At 37.7% G+C, this 26219-nt stretch overlaps 2 protein-coding genes across 2 annotated transcripts; one reads left to right on the forward strand and one right to left on the reverse strand.

Moving 5' to 3' along the window:
- Positions 1-608: 608 nt before the first annotated feature.
- LOC108679367 (4-coumarate--CoA ligase-like 1) lies at positions 609-11969 on the forward strand. Its single transcript, XM_018167978.2, has 9 exons — positions 609-800; positions 1584-1854; positions 2311-2534; positions 3402-3549; positions 4602-4753; positions 5062-5233; positions 5923-6092; positions 7774-7932; positions 10555-11969. The coding sequence occupies exons 1-9, from the start codon at positions 699-701 to the stop codon at positions 10855-10857; spliced, it is 1701 nt and encodes a 566-aa protein (XP_018023467.1). The 5' UTR covers positions 609-698; the 3' UTR covers positions 10858-11969.
- A 4288-nt stretch (positions 11970-16257) lies between these two features.
- Positions 16258-25785, reverse strand: LOC108679366 (probable CoA ligase CCL7). The gene is made up of 9 exons (XM_018167976.2): positions 25594-25785; positions 24540-24810; positions 23860-24083; positions 22135-22282; positions 21202-21353; positions 20754-20925; positions 20043-20212; positions 18335-18490; positions 16258-17810 (listed from the first exon to the last, which is right to left on the reverse strand). The coding sequence occupies exons 1-9, from the start codon at positions 25693-25695 to the stop codon at positions 17508-17510; spliced, it is 1698 nt and encodes a 565-aa protein (XP_018023465.1). The 5' UTR covers positions 25696-25785; the 3' UTR covers positions 16258-17507.
- Positions 25786-26219: the final 434 nt, after the last annotated feature.

A 26219-nucleotide genomic window follows, 5' to 3' on the forward strand; every position in this document is an offset into this window, starting at 1 on the left:
TTTATACCTTGTGTATAACCAGAGAGTTTAAGAGAATTTTACACGTTAAATTGAATGCATGTATTTTGTTGTATCGTTTGCTCGATGACAATTCGCCACGACACAAGCCAACCGGCTATAACTAATTTGGAGCTGACGTCGCTATACATATAAATTTGAGTGTCTAAACGTTTTTAATTGAAAGCATCGTTGATATGTATAATATTAATTTCGTTTGAGAAAATTCCTGAAGTTTGTGCGAGCGAAAACAATTATAAAATCGGTTAATGTTCTTATGTAAATAATTGTGTGAAATGTATTACAATATGTGAAATTGATTCCATATGCACGATTTGAAAAATCTGTTCCTCAGTCCGTGCCGTGACCGCAGCGCCTATTGCATTAAACTAGTAAAACTAATGTTCATCGGCTGCAAACCTAATGAGGAAATTAATTGGTTTATTCTTTATAATTTTTATTATAACATCTACACATAGAAATGTTCGATAAAAAATATCAAGGACCATCGTAACTTCCGAAGAGAATGCCTAGTAAGTTATTTAAAGATTTCCGCTGATCACATCATCAATATGTTATAGAAGAATTTTAATGCATTTCATCTTTGTCTGTGTTTTCCATTGTGCAAGTGTCAGTTTCATTAAATTGTCCACAGGATTTTTTAAAAATTAAATTAGTTAAAAACCGAATAATTTGAAAGTATGTCGAAAATGTGGAAAGGCGTTGAAACGCCTCTAGTGAAAGGCAACCTCGTGAGTTTTCTCTTCAAAGACGCGCATAAATGGAACCATTTACATGCATTGGTAGGTACTTTTTCGTGTGCTTGCTTAAGGTTTAGTTATTTATCTATTTGCCAAGTAAAATTAAGATGAGGATATTAAGTTCGATGGGATGCTTATATTCAGTGATTGATATTTACTAAAAAACTCAGAAAATATTCTGAGCTGCACCATAAATGCCTGTCAACTTCCATGCCAGTTACTTTTTAATTTTCGAAAAAATTTTCAATGTCAAATTTTTTTGACAGTTTTTTTGCAGTCACATTTTCATTCTCACTCTGAAGTTTCGATTAGCCACGACCAGGAAAAACTATATTTTTCAATAAGCCTTAAAAACATAACAAAATTTTTATGCGTGCCCGACTCTGAAATGGATGCCGCCTAGGACTCGGGTAGCTCGTAAATAAGCTTCTCTGTGTCCGCTTCGGCTCAGGGTTTGAAGAGCAGCCTCTGGGCAGCTGGCTAGTTCGGTATGACTCGGCTCGGTCAACTCTTTCCATACTCAGGCGACTTCTAAAGTCGGAAAATAGATTCTGACCAAAAACTGATTATACGATCAGTCCGCCATGCAGACCCAGAATAACTCTAAGCCGAGTGTAGAGACTATTCTGCCGAAGCCTGGGCGGTCCCCGAATTTTGGTAGGGTTCACAATTTGCCATTAAAAATTTTTGGAGTCATTCATACAAGTAAGTAAATCAATTGCACAAAATTATTATTATTTATGCAAAAATTAAATAAAACACGAAAATTGTTCGACTTATTTCCTAATTTTAATTGATCGCACAAAAAATCCCGTCTCGTGGCAGGAGTGTGGGTACACCCGCCAATCCCTAACGTACTGGGAGCTGCAGCAGGCAGTGGGAAGATGGGGAGCTTGGCTGACCTCCTTCATGGGGGAGTCCAATCCTTCCGCCGCCAATCCTTCCGCCGCCAATCCTTCCACCGCCAATCCTCCCTGTCGCCAATCCTTCGTGGTGGGGAAGCTCGCCCCCAGCTGCGTGGACGTGGCGGTGGTGCAGCTGGGGACCATGGCCGCGGGGGTCGTGTACACGTCACTCAACATTTCCTTTGGTCCCAGTGAGAGACTTTTTTGTTAGCGAAAGGATTAAAAAATTGCGAGCATGACTAGGTGATTTCAGTATATTTTTAATACGCGACACTCAATCATTTATTTGATCCCAGTGAGACTTTTTGACTAGCGGAATGTTCAAAATTACGACCATGACTGCATAATGTTACAGTTTCTTTCTAGTATGCGGCACTCAAAAATTTTCTTCGGTCCCAGTGAGATTTACGCTTACGTTTACGATTTATCTCACTGGGATAAAAGAAATTAGTTTTTATCCATCACTATATTACTGCCGTTTGATTTTATTTTTCCTTTGCCAACCACCCGAAAATGCCTACCTAATTGTTCTTCCTGACATCGATCAAAATTTGTAGACCTGTAAGAAATAATAAATTAATTCTCTACATTTAATTCATTTTTTAATTAATTTAATTATTTATTTAATCAAACTTTCCCCCACAAAGGGGAGCTGAGTGCGCAGATCGAGGAGACGGGCGCCGCCCTTCTGATCACAACACCGAAGTTCGCCCTCCGCCTTCAGGAGGCCCTGGACAAACTGGGACGCAAGATCCCCGTCGTGTTGATCGGCAGCGGGGAACTTGGGGACGTAGGGAGCGACCTCAACGTTGTGGGAATATACAAAGATATTATCAACGACCAGACGATTAAGCCTATGGAACCAGTTGAGGTGCGTAGAATGCTGTTGGGGGTCACTGGACTAAAATTACACGTACAATCATATCATAAATATCGACAGAACTAATGCAACCTCGTACTCCTGCGGTGGATCGCGGCACAATGAAAATACAAAAATATTCACACGTGAGGTCACATCGAGATTATTTAAAGCTAGAATGATAAATTTTCGTCTCTTTTTTGCTAATGAGACGAAACTTTGCTTTCGTCTCTTTCTTGCTAAAAGTTTTTGCTAATGAGTGAAATGATTTTATGTTTTTGTATGTTAATAGTTTTTGGGTTTAATGTAGGACATGCAGTTGCAAGATTTTTAGATAAAAATAATAAAACTTGAATGAGATTTATGCGACAGCTTTGAGATAACGAAATGTCATGGTTTTAGTGAAAGATTTCGATTCGCAATCAAAATTTCATTGATTTGAACCATGTGAAATGAGCGTATTAGAAAATATGAAGTAAGTAAAAATTGTTATTTTTGCGTTTAAAATTATATAATGCGCATAAGAAAATCCTAATTTAATACGAAAAAATTTTAAAATTCTATGTAATAGATTTGTTACTTCAGATTTTGCAATAACTTGGTTGATGCCGTGCAATGAGATTGCCGTGACGTAGCAATGATTGCTCGTAATGATAATAATTTATTCCGAAGTGCTCGCAATCTTGGCTTTAGTCGTATTTTTTCGGCTAATCCAGCCGAAAAAATTTGATAATGCCGTCGATTTTTACATTAATTGTAAAACTTTTATTAAAATTTCATTATTATTATTAAAGTTTATTTTTTATTACTAAAGTTTACTTATTTATTTTATTTCTTAAACTTGATAGTCACTTTCACACCTTTGTGTTGGTCGTGCAGCTGTTAGGAGATGAGGTGGCGCTGCTGGTGTACACGAGCGGCACCACCGGGATGCCCAAGAGTGTGCAGCAATCCCACAACTCCATCATCGCGGGGGTGACCGCGAGTATACATCCCCACTTCTGGGTGCATCCTCCTACCATTAATGGTACGTAATTTTGATAAATAATTGATCTATCAAATGTACAAGCTTAGTTCGGGAATTATTTAAAAAAATATAACTCAGTACTCACTGCAGTGAGTGACAGAGAGCGCATTTTCTCGTCGACGAAAACTTGAGGTCACGGACAGACGGACAGACAGACAGACAGACAGACGGACGGACGGACATGGCGAGCACAATAGTGCATTTTTTCCATAAATGAGAAAATGCGCTAAAAAAACATTGAACTTTATATACGTAGCTAACTGCATGTGTGTGTGTAACTGTGTCTAAACTGTTGTCAACTGAATATAAATACTTTTCAAATGACAAAAAATTTCACTAAGCTTCTGGACCCAGTCTGCCAGCCAGTAAAGGGTGTTAATTTCAATGAATTGTATCTTATAAGTTGTAAAAATGATTTAATTAGGGAATTGAAAAAAAAGTATTTCAATCATCTTTCAACGTTTCAGAAGCCTGTCAACGATCCATTTAGGACTAATTCTATAATGCCAAGTAATAAATTTTTAGTTCAACATTCTTGCAGAGACAAAAGAATTTTGCGATGATGTCGTCTGCTCACTCGACTTAAACATGCATGCAGCGACTTCTTGCATCAAAGAAAACAAGGACCCAAACGATGCCTCAAAATATTTCTCTTGAATGGCAGAAACTTAGTGTTTGAACGAACCATGTTTCGAAATCGCTCACACTGCAAGTGCGGAGTACTTTAGTTTATTTTACATGGAGATGAAAAACTTTCACCACACAAAGAAATTAATTACCGAAACTAGGAATTTGAGGACTTCACTTCATCACAGTAACCAAGTATCCAGACTATTTATACGGAATAACCTAACTTTCACTGCACAGTTAATCCGTTCACGGGAAGACTTCATTTTCATAGGATAGAAGTGTCGGTACTGAAGAAATAGGTATGGCAAAGCAAAGCGATTCAAAACTTCGACAGCATAGCTGAATGATTCAGTGGGTGCCTTATCACATAATTAATAAAAATTTACAAATAAACGTACGATGTCTTTTACCTTGTGTCGCAGAAAGCAACCAGACGCGCTCTCTCCTCATCAGGGACATCGGGTTAGCATTCGGGTTGATCTGTGCCTTCATGCCCGGGGTCGCCACAGGGATGTGTCATGTCGTCAAAACTTTGGACGATAACACTTTCCTGCAAGACGTTGAAGAGTTTAAGGTAAGATCAAAAGAAATGTAGGTCATATTAACCCAATTGTCAGAATCCAAAATCAAAATGTCCAAATAGACAATCCAGAGTTTGTGAAATACGACATGCGAGCCGCGAGTTACTCACAAGTCAGGTGTTACTGACTATATATTTACTTTCTGACGTGGAAGTTTGCGCTAACTTCAACGCCATTGGCCGTGAATATATTAATAATGGATATTTTAGATTATTAATATATTATTTATAAATGAATATTAATAATACATATATTACTAATATATTCGATTTATTTATATATTAATATTCAATATTTTCAGATAAACACAATCGCGATCGTGCCCCTGAATTTCCCGACTTTGCTGCGCCTGAGCAGAGAGCGCCAGGATTTGCTCAAGTATTTCCGACACGTGATTGTAAGTGGCGGTCCAATCCCGCAGGCCCACGTCACCGCTGTGGCCAGCACCATGCCTGGGGTCTTCGTCCAGAAATGTTCGTTGGGACGGGAAATTTATTTAAAAAAATTTTTGCGGTCCAGGGGGTTTAGTTCCGGTGGTTTAGTTCAGTAATTTTTTAGAGTTTAATTATAATATTTGTTGTGCATAATGCAGGCAAATTTTTATTTAGTTCCTGCTATTCTGCTTCTGTTAATATAAAGTGGTCATTAGTATATATACCATTTCTAAAAGGAATTTGAACAGTAATATTTTGTCAAAATAGCCAAAAAATTACATGCTTTGAACAGGAAACGCGTTCATTGTACAAATTTTTGATATATGCATCTAATTCTCCAATGGAAGAGGTAAGTTCACTTATTAAATGAATTATATTTGAAACTCAACATTACTCAGATAATTTAAACTCATGCCGTTGCCGTATGCCACATTCATCTCCTCTTAACGTGGCATATGGCAGTCCCGGATGGCCTCCCGACATACGGCGCAGTCCTCTCCTGCAGTCCCCAATGGCCTCCTACCCAGTAAAAATTTACAGACGCGGCAACTTCTGTTTTGGATTACCAGAAGCTGGGGCGACTCTAAATTTTCTTAGGGTAGTCCCGGATGCCCGACGATACAAGACCGAACACTACGACACCAGTCTCAGCTACTAATTCATTTTGACTTAACATTTAAATGAAATTTTAATATATAAATAATTAAAAATTATTATTCACCGGCCAGGTTACGGAGCGTCGGAGATGTTCGTGATAGCACAAGACCCTGTGGGCGGCGGCAAGCCAGGGTTCACAGGCAGCGTCTGCCCCAACGTTGAGCTCAAACTCAAGGATCTCAACTCAACGGAGTTACTGCCCGCCAACCAAATGGGAATCCTATACGTCAAAAGCCCCTGCGTGAGTTTTGTCTCATTTGTGTTTTAGCTCAGTTTTGGGTGTGTGCATGAATATAGTTGTACGAATCACCATACTCGTAAGATTGTCGTAAGTATCAACATACTCGTACGATTGTCGTAAGTATCACCATACTCTTAAGATTGTCGTAAGTATCACCATACTCGTACGATTGTCGTAAGTATCACCATACTCGTAACATTGTCGTAAGTATCAACATACTCGTAACATTGTCGTAAGTATCAACATACTCTTTGGGTAAGTATGAACACACTCGTAATGCTCAGACTTGACGATTCATCCAATAAGCAAATATGTTGTTAGCCTTTAATGAGCACCTTACTATATATGGTCACTTGAAGTCGCCTTCCAAATAATTCCAATACGTCCCCCGGTTTGTGTTTGAGGAATAAGTTGTTAAATAATAAGTGGTTAATATAATAATATAATAATAATAATAATAATAATAATAAGTGAAATAAGTTGTTAGCCTTTAGTGGGCAGCTAACTATATATGGTCACTTAAAATCGCCTTCCAATCAAATCATCACGTTATCATGCCTCAGTCAATATCCAATCATCTTCCCAGCCATTCCATAGCATCACTCTCTGCCTTGCCCAGGAATTTAAATACGAGCATTTAATTGAAAGTTTCGACTCGGACGATGAAATTTATGCGCTTTCCGCATTCTTAAAACGTTAGAAGAAGCAATATCTGATTATTAAATTAAATTGTTTACTTCAAGGCAATATCCAAATTCAAATTAAGTTCAAAATAAAATAAAATTGAAGCCAGATAGTTTCTCTTTGCATCTGAAGGATTTAAATCAAATAAGATAAATTTCTTTTTTGCGTATTGACCGTTTTTTATAGACCTATGGTGTGCAATTTTCTCCAATTTATATGCAAAATTTTAAATAATCCATATGAATAAATTTATCTCATAATTGTCATAATTTCTTGCGGTGGCTCTAGAAATTCAAATTGCTCGGGGAAGGCTTGCATCACGCCAACTAGAAATTTATTCAACATGGTTGTTATGAGCCCATCAGTATCTGTTGAACCTCATAAACATGATGTAGGAAATTAATTATTGTTTCTGAATCTTATCACACACAACCTTTTTGCGTAGGTACTCCAAGCGAGCAACGTAAGAATGTTTAAATACCATAGATTCATGCGTACTCGATTCGAAAACAATTATTGAATAATAAATGAGAAATATATTGAAATTTCAATTATATAAACGTACGAAATTATAAGGACAAAAAAATCATGATCTGCAATGAAAAAAAGAGACGTTGTCATTTCGGATACCATGCATCACCGACGACAAATTCGCAAACTCTTTTACCATTTACGCGAAACATGGGCCAATGTAATGTTTTTTTGCATCTAATAAGTATATAGTAGGTATTGATTAGGCCGTTAGAACAGGCACAGATTCGGAACCTCGCAGAATATTCTCAGTTTTTTGCGGGTCTCGAACATGCACCTCACTGCTCCAATTTTACGTTGCTTAACCACTCGGCCACCTTGAGGATTTGACCAGACCTCTCGCAGAAAGCTTGGATCAAACACACAACTCGCTGCTCTAATCCTTTTACTCTGAACTGTAAACATCGACTTAAATAATTAATGCATATAGCAAAGCAATAATATTAAGATAGATTATTCGTCACAGAAAATGCAGGGTTACCGCAATAACCTTACGGCGACTAATGACGTCATCGACGAGGAAGGCTGGTACAACTCAGGCGACGTGGCCCTCGTGGACGAGGACGGCTACGTCCAGATCGTCGACCGCTTCAAGGAGATCATCAAAATGGCGGACGGCTGCAATGTGAGTGGTTTTAGAATAGAATAGAAGTGTCGGCACTGAAGAAATAGGCCCATCGCCTGTTGCCGATTTTTTGTGATTTTCGTGACTTGATTCACAAGAGATCCAGCCTTTGGAACCCGATCTTTCCATAACTGACGATTGGTTGAGATAGCTGCTGGATTTATTGCCTGGTCCGTAAGTTCCTAAGCATTTTAAGACTGAACATGTGCTCTTGCATAGCTTTGTCTATTCTGTTCTTGAAGGCATTCATACTCGGAGGCTGTTCCACATGTCGGTGACTTGAAGCGAGAAGAAATGTTGTCGCATGGATGTTTTACAACGCAGTTTTTTAGCTTATAGCCGTAGCCCTTGGTGTTGGTTTATATAGGTATAGCCGTGGCCCTTGGTGAGTGTTTCAAATTCTAGTAATCCTTCTGGGACATTGTATAAGCCACGAGTATACTTGTATATGCTTCAATGAGGTCCCCACTCAGACGTCGATAACTGAGGCTCGGAAGCTTCATAATCCTCAATCTTTCTTCATAGGACTTGCCCTTCAAGCCTGGAACACTCTCTATTATATTTTTGTCCTTTTCAAGTTTCGGTGACCACATGACGTTTCCAAACTCTAGGCTCGGGCGCACGACGGCAACAAACATCTGCTTCATCGCTTCTGCATCTTGGAGCTCGAAAGAGCGTCTGATAAGTCCAAGTCGTTTATTGGCTTTATTAACTTGACCTTCAATATGCTTATGCTTTCAACTCATTGTCGATATTAACTCCTAAATCTTTTTCATTGTCGACTTCGACATCATCACTCTGTCGTTGCAACCGTGTCTTCTCATACTGTAATCTTGCTGTTCATTATTCTTGCCAAGGTGGATTACTTTACATTTGTCAGAGTTAAAACGCAGCTGAAACTTGTCAGCCCAATCAACCAACCTATCAAGATCACCTTGTAACTGTACTTTTTGCGACGTATTCTTCGCTGTATTATAAATTTTTGTGTCGTCAGCATGCATCGAGAACACGCTAGTCACAGCTTCTGTCAGATCGTTTATAAACTCGACGAATAAAACAGGCCCGAGAACGCTGCACGCCGCTGCGCACTGAAGCCCAGTCTGATACGGACCCATTAATACTGACACGTTGTCGTCTCCCTACTAGAAAATCTCTGATCCATTTGAGTACATTACTCTCAATTCTCAAAGACTTCAATTTACGTAACAGCCGCTCATGTGGGACACTATCAAATTCCTTGGCAAAATCGCGGTACACTGTATCTACTGGCTCCCTTTCGTCCAGCAGGCGGGTCCATTCGTTCAGAGTAGAGAAGAGGTTAGTGGTGCAGGATCTCCCGGCAATAAAGCTATGTTGACAGTCTGAAAGGAGATTATTAGCAGTCAAATGATCTATCAATCGACCCCTCACAATAGATTCCATTACCTTGCAAACGACGCTTGTCAAACTGACGGGACGATAGTTGCCCGGGCATCTTTTGTCACCTTTTTTGAACAATGGTGTCACTTGAGCTTCTTTCCAGTCATCCGGCAATATCCCTTCGTTTAAAGTTTTTCGAAAAAATGACGTCAAAGGGCCGGCTAGGACAGTTGCTAACTCTTTGAGTAATCTGGGGTGGAAGCCGTCCGGTCCACATGACTTGTTTGGATTTACAGCGATAAGGCGCTTGAGAACTTCTTCTTCTTGTATTTCAAAACTTGATAATTTAGAGCCGACTGGGCGCTCCTCTATAGCTGGAATACTGTTCAAGTCCTCTTCAGTGAATACGCTACTGGAAAACTGATTAAGAACGTTAGCCTTGCTTTCATCAGAGGATATCTTTCGTTGATCTACTTTCAAATCAGAAATACCGTACTTTATCTTGTACTTCGAGTTGGCGTACAAAAAGAAGGCTTTCGGGTTCTTTTTTGCATTTTTAGCAATATTTTTCGAGGGTTTTTACTGCGGTGCGACAGCTTTCTTTAGCTTGATTTCGAGCTCTTGCGTATAGGTTATAGGTATATAGGTTATATCATGTGTTTTTGATGGCAATGTGCATCAAGTTTGCAAATAACTGCACCGTTTGGTGTTGGACAAAATATCATGTGAAACGCTTATCAAAAAATGGTTAATCAAATGTACTTTATGGGGACTTTATAAAGGAGTTGTTTTCATTTCCGTTTCCAGAGTAGATTAAAACGATGGTTAAGCGCACCGATACCTACGCATTTGTTGTTCTTATTGCTGTAAATTTAAATGTTCATCAAGTAGATTTAGTCCAAGTAATTGCATAATTTATTTTACTGTATAATGAAGTTGTCGTTGAAGTTGTTATAACTTTTTCGTTCTATAAATTTAATCTGGATATCTCGAGTTATTATTATTATATTAATTTAATCTGGATATCTCGAGTTATTATTATTATATTAATTTAATCTGGATATTACGACTGTGAAGTGTATGGAATTAGATGAAGAATTAATTATCAAACGTGCCACTTTTATTTTAGAGAAAACCGAGTTCGAGTGAATCTGCATTTTGGACTTACAGAAATTACAGTTTTTATAAATCCAAAAATAACTTTTTGTTTAAAACTAAAACTGAAATTTCAAATTTATTATGCGAGTTTTTTTTTATCTGCAGGCTGCCCCAGCGGAGTTGGAGAACACGATCCTGGAGATGGAGGGGGTGAAGGAGGTTAGCGTCATTGGGACACCCGATGCCAGCACCGGGTTTGACTCCATTTACGTTTTCATAGTAAATAAAACGGACGTCTCTCCCCCCATTAAGGAAGAAGACGTTGTAAATTACGTCGTGCGGAACCTCAACGAACTAAAGCGGCCTAGAAAAGTCGTTTTCCTGGACGCTTTACCTCGGAACGACAACGAGAAGGTCGACCGTAAACTGCTGCGACTAAAAGCGAAGGAGATGGAGAAAGAAAAATAATTTTGTCTTGTTCAAGGGTTTCTGTGTAATTATTACTATATTACCGTAATAATTGTTGAAAAGTCGATCAGCCAATGACGGAGGAACGGAGGAATTAACCGCAATTTCGAATTGACCGATGTGAAAATATTTTTGCAATTATATGTATAAGGAAATGATGAACGACGTAGCGCGATTTTTTGAGTTCACTTGGCTTCATGTCAGGAACCACTCGTAGGCGATGTTGATTTCAAAATTTCATGATTGAGTTTAGGTTTTCAGTTCAGTTTTTATTATCAGTTACTTGTTAGAGAAATTTTATTGCGTTCATATTATGCTTATTGAAAGAGAGAAATTAGTGAACTTTTAATTTATGATGTTCGATTTATTGAGGCTCGTAAAATAATTTTCATTGATGCAATTGGCATATATTTTAAAAAATTGTCTTGATATTTTGCACATGAGATACGATCACAAATAATATATTCTGATTATAAAGTACCAATATGGAATTTCAACGTGTCCGATGGCTCTCAAGTTGAAATGTTCATACATGAGACATTTCTTACGACTTCGTGGAGCCATCACTCACTATTGTCCATATCGTGACAGACTATCTCACCCACAGCACGAGCAGAGAGCGGACGTAGCACTGATACGCCATTTCGTCAAACCGAACTTGGTCTGAATGACCCACATACAACAGCAATAACTGCATCACTTTTTGGACAAAGTGTCACTCATTTCTATGATGGATCCAACAGCAATATATATTGTCTCGCCTGTATTGTTTGCTGATGAGAATGCGGGGTCACTGCGACATTCAGTGCTCGCTCTCTTTGGAATAAAAATTAAACATGCCTATAATAGTTTTTCGCATAGTTTAGTGTATACTGCATTAGTATTTTTCGTCGTTCTCTACACCAGACAAGCAATTTTATTCCTGTGGGTCTAAGCTTGTGCTGATCCTGAATAGCAATTGTCAAATTTGATGGTGAATTAGATTTTTCAATCCAATTCACCATCGCCAAACTATGACAACTAAGTCGGGCTCCATCTAAATGAACCATCATTTGCTCATAGTTAGGTAATAACGATTTTTGATAGATAATGGCATTTCGTAATGAATTATTATAGAGGAAATACATATTGTAATTTATGAATGATTATTTGTAATGAATGATTTCCTCACTAATAAATACAATTATGAAATATATGGAACCGTCAGTTTGAGTTTTATTTAAAGATGTTGGGTTCAATTTGAATGTTCACTCATGCAATTATTTGAAATAAATTTTTGTGTTTAAATTTGATTACGACCAGTTCAGTGTACCTGGTATTACCTATGCATTAGTATATAATAGATATAACGCAGATATAATTATACCACTCTTATATATTAATCTAATCATTAATTAACTATATAACATCAATCGCAAATTATTACTGATTAGATAAATAAAACGTATTGATTTTACATGAATCAATTTAGATAGTGAAAATTAGTCCATCTCCAACGCAATTTGAAAGAAATCCCAACATTGGACTCTAGAAACACCTCGTGGTATTTAATGCTACGTTCATCCGTTCATCGGATTCTTGTCCATGTGACACATATGCTGATTAATCAGCAGGTCTGCTTCTAAACAAACTTATATGAATTATTAAATTCGTACGCCATCAACGCAGTTGAAGGTTGGTTATGACTTTAGATTTATCCTATCTTGATCATTCATTGTGCGTCACTCTAGAGAAAATTGTTCATACAATTTCCATTGCAAAAATTTCACATCAGGTTACGAGAATGCTATTAGAATCCATATCTTCGAATATCAAAATAATGAGAGTATCATAAATCTTGAATTAAGATTATAACGCAAAATAATAAGGATTATAGCGTTCACAGAGCAATGTAAGAAAATAAATCATCAAATCTTCACCTCCAGAGAAACATTTTAAATAGATAATGAAAATTATAGATCCACATATACTAGGACTGATTCATTCGCTAACACCGAGTTACTTCAATTAGATTCATTAACTTTAAATATAACACATTTATTATCGTTGAGCTTTCATTACATAGCAGAGAAAATTGCTTTTACAAAATACTGCATGTTTCTCAAAATTATAAAATTATAATGATATGAACGCATCATAGAAACCAATATTAGCATCGGTATGTTCCATTTATTTTATTACATCGTTAATGTAAATGCTAGCAAAATAGCAGACATTTTAACATGAATAATTAGCTTCTGCTAATCTAATCGAAATGCTTATTGATTTAAAACCAAAATAGCGAGGTGATTATCACTGTTAAATTGAAATTCAATTTAAATTTCGAAGTGCAAAACATGAATCATCGTTTATCTTGTAAACTGTGCAAAATTTGCTATAAAATCATTTACGGTTAAAACAGTAAAAACAAAACCGTGTGAAAAGCATTCTGCGTTCATATGACGTCAAAAATGTTAATTTCAAACGTGTGAAATATTACATTTGAGTGATAAACACAGTAGTTGGATCAAGCCATTTGTCATTCGCAGCGCCTAATTCAAGTAAATATTCAAACAACGTTGGCGTAAGTGGCAAAATGTAAATACATAAATGGGCAATTAATTACTTTAACTCTAACGTTATCAAGTTTTAGCTTTGGTTTGATACAATGGCTGAATTTAGTACGGGCTCATATAATCATTAAAATGACCCTGCTTGAACCTTTACAAGACGTCACTACATTTCGGATCCATAATACGTTATAGTTGATCATTATAGCTAAGGCATTTATCAATACACGCATTGTCAATGCATATATTTTTCGATTAACGCACTTTTTCGTATATGCAGCGTTTGTTAATTGATGTACATTCGTCAATGTACACATTTGTCAATTAATGCAGATACCGGTCGGTACGCGTAACTCTCATTCATTTCTGAGTCAATATGTCCTTGAACGAATCGTTCAAAGACGCCATTGCTATTTTTACAGCCTTTACGTCTAGGTTCACGTACTACGCTATGTACTTTTAAAACACTTTTCTCAAGGATATAGTCGTACATGCGTTATATAATTAGATGTCTGTCTACGACATCTTTAATACTCAAAGCGAAGTTCAATTAAAGATTCTACCTCCCGATTCGCTAATCTTTATGCTACAATGGAACATTCTTTTAATCAGCATTATTAAATTTACGCTACTTGTTCGGATTTTATCAGAGTCTTGAAACTCGTTAAAGTTCACAGCACATTGTAAAACTTATATATTTGTTTAAGTTACCTCACAAAAGTTATTTCATAACATGGCATGGTAAAAATATTACAGAATGTCGCGAATACTATGCTACATCCACCATAATCAATTCGATAAACTGTTATTGCGGTCAACTGACAAAATTTTAGAACTATGCTCTACTTACGAATCCATGGCTTGCATAGAATTTGCAAGCCATCCAAACCATATAAATCAACTACAGATGCATTTTTTGTGGCTCGAGGATTTATCAGTCGCTCTTTTAGATTCCGCTGACTTATATACTGAATGAAATGAATATGTATATAAAACAGCGTAAAGATGATATCGCATTAACAAAAATTAACAATTCACTTGTGACATATCAACAAAATGAACATTTGCAACGTTCATTAAAAGCTTTTGTGATGAAGAATAACGAACGCAATTAAATTAACCCTTAGTTCAAAAGCTAACGTCACTAACGTTAATTTAAGTTACTTCTACTTTATGCGATCTCGTAGCCCAATTCAGAAACTTGCCTAGACGTTAATTCATTAAAAATAAGCCCGTTCGTTAATTATAACTAACGTTTTTAAGCTATGCTAACTTCAAAAACTTAAACGTCAAAGCTTGTCTCTAAAAAATCACATCGTTAGCATTTACAATATGCTAGAAAAATTGGTACACGTATATCTCGTTGTTACCGTATCTATCAATCAATTTCATTGATGACTGTTAGCATTATATTTTGAAAGAGCAAACATATAAACCCAAATGGGACGCAACAGTATTTCAATATTACAGGATTAGTATGTAATCTCTTGTAATTACGGCTTCATTCATTAGTGGGAAGTTCATTATTGAGAACGGTGTTAAAGTTAGGAATGACTGTCGTCACTTAGCAAAATTACTAGTTGAATGGCCATTTGCTGCATTAAATATGCGGGAATAGTTTTAAACCTCCCGAGACTCATTTAATATTTGACATATGTGGTAATAAAGGATGTATTATATGCGAGTTTTGTTCATATTAAGATGAAGACCAGACGTTAGCTGGCCTGGCGTCTCGCACCGTGCCAGTGTCCACGTTTCTGTCGAACTGTACGGTCTTATCTACTTCCGTGATGTAAAGTAAGTTTTCCGCCATGAATATAGCTAACTTTGATTTCGCTGTAATATTGCTTCTATTGTTCGTTATATTTCGTTGTGTGTGTTAATCATCAGTGTTTGATATCGGTTACTCTAATTTCAGGTAACTCGACATTTGTTTGAATAAAGCTTGGATTACCAAGTCTTTTTATTCTACAACAACGTACGCGTCACAAGCCAAATTTCCTGTGGATTTAGAACAGTATTAATAATAAACCTATTATGAATTCAAAATTAGATTACTCAATATCTAGTCTGGCGACACTAGTAGGTGCATGACGGTTGCTGTTAATTATGCCGTCTCTTTTTAAACGTTTTCACATGCACATCTTGCACAGCAGATTGCGAGTAGCACTCGTAGACGCCCTCAGCTAGTGACGGCCCGTTTCGTTGTCGCTCTCTTGGTTGCTCTCGTGGTCGCTCTCGTTTTCGCCAGTCTCTTCATCAAATCTTTCAGCTTACGAGGAAAATAGCGCCGATCACTTGCTGCGTTGCCGCCGTATAGTATCACCTTTATTTGTTCTCTGTTTGGTCGTACCGGATTCAAAAGAACGCAAAAAACAATGCGTAGACGCTTCAAATTTCTCTGCATCATCCGTAGGCTCAAATAAGAAAGTCTTGACGTTGCAGGTTAAAACTAAGACGCACCAGTCAAAACTTGAATATTCTCTCAGATTTCGGCTGCTGAAATAGTGTGATTTGATTACTATGTGAAGGTCTTCTTAGATTCCGTTGGTTAGTCGTTTAAGTGAGTATAAACGTCACAGAAACTATTCGTTGAAAGGCTTGGCAGCACGAAAATCAGTATGCGACAGTGTTGCTATAATCAGAAACACTTCAAAAGTCTTTCACTCTACCACCGTCTTCAAAGTCTTACAATTATAGTCAAGCAGTCAAGTTTCACTTTTAAGAACACAAGGCTGTTATATCACATAGTTCGGGTGCCACTTTTCAGAGCTCATTTATTAAGCTCTACTTGAGGATCGGGTTACGTGACTAAGGTCGTGAAGGATAAGTGAGACACAGCTGTCCAGATAACATATATTGATATACGGGATGGTAATTTACAAGAGTTATTACAAATGTATAAGATATAGCGTCGACCGTGTGGTCGAAGAATTCAACCGACGCGTTACATCGCGGAGCGCTTATCAACTATACAACGAGGGGCTCTTCTAAGGTTATCAGCCCTTATATAGTCTTCGGCTTCCGCCCACAACTAAGGTCTTGATCACGTGATCAATCACGAGATGTCTTCCCGATGCCGACTCATGTCTGGTACTATTCCATCAATTTCTATCAGGTCAAGTGAATATTACGTCCCAATTACATATGATCTAACTATATTATATAAATATAATGATTATAATGAGATGCGAGACTGACGCCGGACACAGTGACGACGCATTCTCCTTAGAAAACGCAATACAAGCGAGACAATATTGCTGTTTGGGTCCATCATAGAAATGAGTGATACTTTGTCCAAAAAGTGATGCAGTTATTGCTCTTGTCATCTTTGCCCAGTTAAGTTTGGCAAAATGGCGTATATGAACTGCATCCGCTCTCTGCTCGTGCTGTAGGTGAGAAAGTTTGTCAAGATATGGACAACACTGAGGGATGGCTCCTGAGTGATGGCTCCTGAGTGATGGCTCCTGAGTGAAGGCTCCTGAGTGATGTTGTGATTTCTCCAGGTAGTCCTAAGGAATGTCTCATGCATCATGGCGTACTGCGGCAAGTCAGATTCTCCGATTGAACATTTCAACTTGAGAGCAATCGGACACGTTGAAGTTCCATATTGGTACTTTATAATCTTTATAATCAAAATATATTATTTGCGATCGTAACTCATCTGCAAAATATCAAGACAAATTTTTAAAATAAGTGCCAATTGCATCAATGAACTTTACGAGCCTCAATAAATCGAACATCATAAATGAAAAGTTCACTAATTTATCTCTTTCAATAAGCATAATATGAACGCAATACAATTTTTGAAACAAGTAACTGATATTGAAAACTTATTGAAAACCTGAACTCAATCATGAAATTTTGAAATCAGCATCACCTACGAGTAGTTCATGACCTAAAGCCTAGTGAACTCATAAATCGTGTTGCATCGTTCACACTATTTCCTTATTAATATAATTGCAAAAATATTTTAACAATATCGAAGTTACGGTCAATCCCGTTTCACATCGCGTATTCCGCCATAAGCTGCTAGACTTTTGCAATAATAATTGCGATAATATAGTAATAATTACACAGAAACCCTCGAACAAGACAAAATTATTTTTCTTTCTCCATCTCCTTCGCTTTCAGTCGCAGGAGTTTGCGGTCGACCTTCTCGTTGTCGTTCCGAGGCAAAGCGTCCATGAAAACCACTTTTCTAGGCCGCTTTAGTTCATTGAGGTTCCGCACGACGTAATTTACAACGTCTTCTTCGCTAATGGGGGGAGAAACGTCCGTTTTATTTACTATGAAAACGTAAATGGAGTCAATGCCTGTGCTGGCATCGAGCGTACCAATGACGCACACCTCTTTCACCCCCTCCATCTCCAGGATCGTGTTCTCCAACTCCGCTGGGGCAGCCTGGAGAAGAAAAGAAAAACATGTAAATTCGAGATTTAAGCCTTAGTTTTGAGTAAAAAGAGAATTTCAGATTTAAAAAAGTTGTAATTTTTCCAAAATTCCTAAATGCAGATCCACTCGAACTCGGTTTTCTCTAAAGTAAAAGTTGCACGTTTCAGAATTAATTCCCCATCTAATTCCATACACTTCACAGTCGTAATAAATTATAATAACTCGAGGTAACGAGATTATATTTGTAGAACGGAAACCGCAACCACAACGGCAACTACATAATGGAGTAGAATTAATTATGCAATTACTTAAAAAAAACTATTCGCACTGGCTCTTGATGATCATTGACATTTGCAACAATAGGAACAACAAATGCGTAGGTATTGGTACGTTTGATAAACGTTTTAATCTACTCTGGTAACGGAAATGAAAACAACTCTTATAGTTCCCATAAAATACATTTCATTAACCGTGCATCAAACTTTATTAACAAGCTTTTTATTTTTTTTATTAAATGTGCATCAACCACTTACACTGCCATATTCAAGGCGGATGATCTCCTTGACGCGGTCGACGATCTGGACGTAGCCGTCCTCGTCCACGAGGGCCACGTCGCCTGAGTTACACCAGCCTTCCTCGTCGATAACGTTTTTAGTCTCCGTCAGGTTATTGCGGTAACCCTGCATTTTCTGTGACAAATAATTCTGTGACCCTGAAGTTACATGCATAAAAAACTTTCACAAACATAACTCGAAAACCTGACGTGCTAGAGAATTTTCAAGGGCATACATGGAATCAGCGTAAAAAAACACATCAGATACAGGTAATTTCATACGAGTAGCAAAAATTTTGTTGCACAGTGTAATCAGTCTTACTAGTAATGCATTGTTATAGACATGAATTATTTAACCCATCGTTTACAGTTCAGAGCATAAGGATTGGAGCAGCTAGTTGCATGTTCGATCCCAGCTTTCTGCGACAGTTCTGGCTAAATCCTCAATGTGGCCGGGTGGTTAAGCAACACAAAATTGAAGCAGTGAGGTGCATGTTCGAGACCCGCAACAAGCTGAGAATATTCTGCGATGTTCCGAATCAATGACTGTTCTAGCGGCCTAATCAATGCTGACAACGTTACATACTACTGTATATACTTATTAGATGCAAGCAATATTTCAATGATCATGTTTCGCGTAAATGTTTAAAGAATTTGCGAGTTGTTTTCGGTGATGGTCACAGAAATGACAATGTCTGAATTTATTTTGCAAAATGATATTTTTTGTCCTCATAATTTCATCAGTTTATGTCATTGCACTCTGAATATATTTCTCAATTTCTCACTTATTATTCAATAATTGTTCTCGAATCGTGAACGCATGAATCAACGGTATTCTTAACCTACTCATTTGGAGAACACAAAGAAGTTGTGTATGCTAAGATTCAGAAACAATAATAATTTTCTTACATCACGTTTATGTGGCCCAACGAATAATTATGGGCTCATAACAATCAAGTTGAATTAATTTCTAGTTGGCGTGATGCAACCCATTCCCGCGCAAGCATAAAAATATGCAGAAATTTGACTTTCTGGAGCCACCGCAAGAAAATACGGACAATTGTACGATAAATTCATTAATTTGCAACATTTAAAATTTTTCATATATATTTAAGTAAATTGCTACCGAAAGGTCTATAAAAACGGTCGTTACGCAAAAAATAAATTGATCTTATTTCAATAAAACCATTCAGATGCAAAGGGAAACTATCTGGCTTCAATTTAATTTTATTTCCACAATTTAATTTGAATTGTTTAAATTGATATTGCTTCTTCCAGCTATTTAAAAAATGTGGAAAGCAAATCAATTTCATCGTCCGAGTCGAAACTTCCACTTAAATGCTCATATTTCAATTGCTGGGCAAGGCAGGTAGTGATGCTATGTGTGAATGGCTGGGCAGATTATTGGTGATTGACAAAGGCATGATAACAGAGGATATATTGGAAGGCTATACATATATATATAGCCTATATATTTATATATATATAGATGGAACCTGCCCGCTTAAGGGCTAACAACTTCACTAATTGAATGAATCATCATGTCTGAGCATGACAAGTATGTTGATACTTACAAAACTTATGAGTATGTTGATATTTACAACAATCTAATGAGTATGTTGATACATACGAAAACCTTCTCACACCCAAAGCTGAACTATGTAAAACACAATTGAGGCAAAACTCACGCTGGGGCTTTTGACGAATAGGATTCCCATTTGGTTGGCGGGCAGTAACTCCGTTGAGTTGAGATCCTTGAGTTTGAGCTCAACGTTGGGGCAGACGCTGCCTGTGAACCCTGGCTTGCCGCCGCCCACAGGGTCTTGTGCTATCACCAACATCTCCGACGCGCCGTAACCTGGCCGGTGAATAATCATATCTAACTACTTTTATATTTAAATTATTTAAATATTTGGTCAGAATGAATTAGTCGCTGCGAGTGGTATCGTAGTTTTTGGTCTTGAAACGCCGAACATCCGGGACTAGGAGGCCACGGGGAACTGCTGTATGTCGGGAGGCCAGCTGGGACTGCCGTATGCCGTTTAAAGTCGATGAGTAATGTTGAGTTTCAAATATAATTTATTTAATAAGTGAACTTACCTAATAATTGAAGAATTAGATGAAAATTTTAAGAATTTGTACAACCTGAACTTTCCATGCTCACAGCATGTAAATTTTTTGGCTATTTTGACAAACTATTTCATTTACTGTTCAAATTTTTCGCATAGATAGTATACTAAGGAACACTTTATATTAACAGAGGCAGAACAAACAGGAACTAAATAAAATTTTGACTGCATTATGCAGGAAAAATATTTTTTGGAAACTCCGTAACATTTAATCGGAACTAAAATCCATGGACAGAAAAACTTTTACATACATTTCCCGTCCCAACGAACCTTTCTGGACGAAGACTCCAGGCATGGTGCTGGCCACAGCGGTGGCGTGGGCCTTCGGAATAGGGGCGCCACTCACAAGCACGTGCCGGAAATGCTTGAGCAAATCCTGGCGCTCAATGCCCAGGCGCAGCACCGTCGGGAAATTCAGGGGCACGATCGCGATTGTGTTTATCTAAAAATATTGGAAAATAATATGTTATTAAACTCGAATATATTATAAGTATTCATTTATAATTACTATATTAATATATATAATTAATAAAAATATCGATTATTAATATATTTACGACCAATGGCGCAAACTTTACTCCAGCAAGTAATATAATCACTCAGTAGTCACTCACGGCTCGCATATTGTATTTCACAAACTCTGGATTGTCTATTTGGACATTTCGATTCTGGATTCTGACAATTGGGTCAATATGACCCACATTTCTTTCGATCTTACCCTAAACTCTTCAACGTCTCTCAGGAAAGTGTTATCGTCCAAAGTTTTGATGATGAGACACATCCCTGTGGCGATCCCGGGCATGAAGGCACAGATCAGTCCGAACCCTAACCCGATGTCCCTGATGAGCAGAGAGCGCGTCTGGTTGCTTTCTGCGACACAAGGTAAATCGTCATGCTTTTATTAAATTATTTTTTTTATTTCTAGGATAAGGCATCCAATGAATCGTTCAACTATGCTGTCGAAGTAGTCACCCATATGAATCGCTTAACTTTACCATGTACATGAAGTCTTCCCATGAACGTATTAATTGTGCGGTGAAAGTTCGGTCATTCCGTATAAATTGTTTGAATATTTGTTTACTTTGATGAATTGAAGTCATCAAACCTAATTTAGATAATTATTAAAGGAAATTTCTGTATGTGGTAAAAGTTTTTCATTTCCATGTCAAACTAAGGTACTCCGCATTTGCAGTGTGAGCGAGTTCGAAACATGGTTCGTTCAAACACCAAGTTTCTACCATTAATGAGAAATAGTTCGAGGCATCGTTTGGGTCCTTGTTTTCTTTGACGCAAGAAGTCACTGCATGCATTAGTAGAGTGTTGCCAACGACCTTTATGCAAAATTCGTTTGCTTCTGCAAGATGGTCGAACTAAATATTTGTTACTTAGTATTAGAGCGAGTGCAAAATGGTGGTTGAAAGTCGTCTGATATGTTGAATGATGACTGAAATACTTTTTTCTTCTATTCCCCTAATTAAATCATTTATACGACTTATAAGATACAATTCAATGAAATTAACACACATTACTGACTGGCAGACTGGGGGGTCCAGAAACTTAGGTAAATTTATTGTCATTCGAACAGAAGATTTTTTGAATATTTTCAGAACTACGCTTAAGCATTCAAGAATAATTTATCAAAATTACGTACCATCAGTGGTAGGAGGATGCGGCCAGAAGAGGGGGTGTATACTTGCCTGTACCGCCGCGATGATAGAGTTATGGGAATGCTGCACGCTCTTGGGCATCCCGGTGGTGCCGCTAGTGTACAGCAGCAACGCGACCTCATCTCCCTGCAACTGCACGACCCACACATAAGTGTGAGACTATCTAGTTTAAGGCTGCATGGTAGTCGGACTGCGGCGAAGTCTGAGAGCGAAGTATTCGCCACAAAGGTGTGAAATCCTCGTCCTTAGCTCGGTCAGTTTCTACTCATGAGCTTATAGTCTTGTAATATGATATTCGAGCCAGCACCCTTTCTGAGGCAATGGACGGCCCTCATTGAGTTCCCCTTCTCCGTACCACCTGTCCTGGACTGACAGGTGAGATTTACGACCACTGCTGCCCCTCAAACTTTTCACAACACCTAGTCAATAAAGAAGATTTTCACTTCACGCATGAGCATGCTCGTTCAAAACTGTTTTTGGTAGGTAGTATCTACAACAAAGAGGATCATCAAGAAATGCCGAGTATGCCATTTAGTGGAGAATAAAAAAAAACCCGTTGACATCTAGAAAAAAGTTTCAAAGAGGCAGACTTGGTGAACATTAATATTCAAAGTTTCTTGAATTACCTTCATCATAACTCTTTTAAAACAAGGTTTACATATTTTCTTTAGCTGTCCAAAGTTTGTAAATGAATTGCTGGGAAAGCATGGAAAAATTTATAATGACATCTCATTTACGATTGGAGTAAAGTCCAGCCTAAATTTTGAAGAAACTCATAGGGAAGAGCAGAGCCTATTCGAAGGCTCGTGGTTCTCAATCAGAGCATTAATATAAGTGTTCCGGGAAATATAAAGAACATGTCATCCGCATGAAGGATTCTGCAATTCCCATTGTTTTCCCATTTAAGGTAAAATTCAACGGCATTATCGTATTTTTGCTGGATTAGCCGAAAAATACGACTTCAACCGAGCTTGCGAGCAATTCGGAAAAAATATAATGCTTACGTGCGATCATTGCACCATCACGGCAATCTCGCACGGCATCAATCTAGTTATTGAAGAATGTGTATTAACAAATCATTTATTCCATAGAATTTTTAAATTTTGAATTAGGATTTTCCTATGCTCATTATGTAATTTTAAACGCAAAAATAACAAGTTTTACTTACTTCGAATTTTCTAATACGCTCATCTCACGGCGTTCAAATCAATGAAATTTTGCTTGTGAATCAAAATCTGTCATTAAAACCATAACATTTTCTAATCATGAAACTGTCGCATAAATCTCAATTAAGTTTTCTGATTTTTATCTTAAAATCTAGCAACTGCATGCATGCTATACGCAATAACCTAAAAAACTATAAACATGTAAAAATCTAAAATCATTTCACTCATTGGCAAGAACTTATTTATGGGCACATGATGTATTAAGGCGCATCGTCTAAGAAACAAATCTAGAAATAAGCTTGATCTTCAATATTGAAATCACTATATTGAATAATATTATTTATTACACTGTAAGAGGTCGTAATAAGACATTTTCATTTTAGTTTTAAATAACCACGATGTGACCTCGCGTGTGAATATTTTTGTATTTTCACTGTGCCGCGATCCACCGCAGGAGTACGAGGTTACATTAGTTCTGTCGATGTTTATGATATGATTGTACGTGTAATTTTAATCCGGTGACCCCACCAGCATTCTACGCACCTCAGCAGGTTCCATAGGCTTAATCGTCTGGTCGTTGATAATATCTTTGTATATTCCCACAACGTTGAGGTCGCTCCCTACGTCCCCAAGTTCCCCGCTGCCGATCAACACGACGGGGATCTTGCGCCCCAGTTTGTCCAGGGCCTCCTGAAGGCGGAGGAAGAACTTCGGTGTTGTGATCAGAAGGGCGGCGCCCGTCTCCTCGATCTGCGCACTCAGCTCCCCTTTGTGGGGGAAAGTTTGATTAAATAAATAATTAAATTAATTAAAAAATGAATTAAATGTAGAGAATTAATTTATTATTTCTTACAGGTCTACAAATTTTGATCGATGTCAGGAAGAACAATTAGGTAGGCATTTTCGGGTGGTTGGCAAAGGAAAAATAAAATCAAACGGCAGTAATATAGTGATGGATAAAAACTAATTTCTTTTATCCCAGTGAGATAAATCGTAAACGTAAGCGTAAATCTCACTGGGACCGAAGAAAATTTTTGAGTGCCGCATACTAGAAAGAAACTGTAACATTATGCAGTCATGGTCGTAATTTTGAACATTCCGCTAGTCAAAAAGTCTCACTGGGATCAAATAAATGATTGAGTGTCGCGTATTAAAAATATACTGAAATCACCTAGTCATGCTCGCAATTTTTTAATCCTTTCGCTAACAAAAAAGTCTCTCACTGGGACCAAAGGAAATGTTGAGTGACGTGTACACGACCCCCGCGGCCATGGTCCCCAGCTGCACCACCGCCACGTCCACGCAGCTGGGGGCGAGCTTCCCCACCACGAAGGATTGGCGACAGGGAGGATTGGCGGTGGAAGGATTGGCGGCGGAAGGATTGGCGGCGGAAGGATTGGACTCCCCCATGAAGGAGGTCAGCCAAGCTCCCCATCTTCCCACTGCCTGCTGCAGCTCCCAGTACGTTAGGGATTGGCGGGTGTACCCACACTCCTGCCACGAGACGGGATTTTTTGTGCGATCAATTAAAATTAGGAAATAAGTCGAACAATTTTCGTGTTTTATTTAATTTTTGCATAAATAATAATAATTTTGTGCAATTGATTTACTTACTTGTATGAATGACTCCAAAAATTTTTAATGGCAAATTGTGAACCCTACCAAAATTCGGGGACCGCCCAGGCTTCGGCAGAATAGTCTCTACACTCGGCTTAGAGTTATTCTGGGTCTGCATGGCGGACTGATCGTATAATCAGTTTTTGGTCAGAATCTATTTTCCGACTTTAGAAGTCGCCTGAGTATGGAAAGAGTTGACCGAGCCGAGTCATACCGAACTAGCCAGCTGCCCAGAGGCTGCTCTTCAAACCCTGAGCCGAAGCGGACACAGAGAAGCTTATTTACGAGCTACCCGAGTCCTAGGCGGCATCCATTTCAGAGTCGGGCACGCATAAAAATTTTGTTATGTTTTTAAGGCTTATTGAAAAATATAGTTTTTCCTGGTCGTGGCTAATCGAAACTTCAGAGTGAGAATGAAAATGTGACTGCAAAAAAACTGTCAAAAAAATTTGACATTGAAAATTTTTTCGAAAATTAAAAAGTAACTGGCATGGAAGTTGACAGGCATTTATGGTGCAGCTCAGAATATTTTCTGAGTTTTTTAGTAAATATCAATCACTGAATATAAGCATCCCATCGAACTTAATATCCTCATCTTAATTTTACTTGGCAAATAGATAAATAACTAAACCTTAAGCAAGCACACGAAAAAGTACCTACCAATGCATGTAAATGGTTCCATTTATGCGCGTCTTTGAAGAGAAAACTCACGAGGTTGCCTTTCACTAGAGGCGTTTCAACGCCTTTCCACATTTTCGACATACTTTCAAATTATTCGGTTTTTAACTAATTTAATTTTTAAAAAATCCTGTGGACAATTTAATGAAACTGACACTTGCACAATGGAAAACACAGACAAAGATGAAATGCATTAAAATTCTTCTATAACATATTGATGATGTGATCAGCGGAAATCTTTAAATAACTTACTAGGCATTCTCTTCGGAAGTTACGATGGTCCTTGATATTTTTTATCGAACATTTCTATGTGTAGATGTTATAATAAAAATTATAAAGAATAAACCAATTAATTTCCTCATTAGGTTTGCAGCCGATGAACATTAGTTTTACTAGTTTAATGCAATAGGCGCTGCGGTCACGGCACGGACTGAGGAACAGATTTTTCAAATCGTGCATATGGAATCAATTTCACATATTGTAATACATTTCACACAATTATTTACATAAGAACATTAACCGATTTTATAATTGTTTTCGCTCGCACAAACTTCAGGAATTTTCTCAAACGAAATTAATATTATACATATCAACGATGCTTTCAATTA

The sequence above is a fragment of the Hyalella azteca genome, unplaced genomic scaffold (genome assembly GCF_000764305.2).
Source record: "Hyalella azteca isolate HAZT.00-mixed unplaced genomic scaffold, Hazt_2.0.2 contig8310, whole genome shotgun sequence".
Taxonomy (NCBI): domain Eukaryota; kingdom Metazoa; phylum Arthropoda; class Malacostraca; order Amphipoda; family Hyalellidae; genus Hyalella; species Hyalella azteca.

Coding starts and splice junctions, on each gene's coding strand:
- LOC108679367 (XM_018167978.2), top strand. CDS start 699: ATGTCGAAAATGTGGAAAGGCGTTGAAACGCCTCTAGTGAAAGGCAAC. Junction 4,754..5,061: donor AAGACGTTGAAGAGTTTAAG/GTAAGATCAAAA, acceptor CAATATTTTCAG/ATAAACACAATCGCGATCGT. Junction 5,234..5,922: donor TGGGGTCTTCGTCCAGAAAT/GTTCGTTGGGAC, acceptor TTCACCGGCCAG/GTTACGGAGCGTCGGAGATG.
- LOC108679366 (XM_018167976.2), bottom strand. CDS start 25,695: ATGTCGAAAATGTGGAAAGGCGTTGAAACGCCTCTAGTGAAAGGCAAC. Junction 24,084..24,539: donor CAACATTTCCTTTGGTCCCA/GTGAGAGACTTT, acceptor TCCCCCACAAAG/GGGAGCTGAGTGCGCAGATC. Junction 17,811..18,334: donor TCCGCCTTGAATATGGCAGT/GTAAGTGGTTGA, acceptor TTTCTTCTCCAG/GCTGCCCCAGCGGAGTTGGA.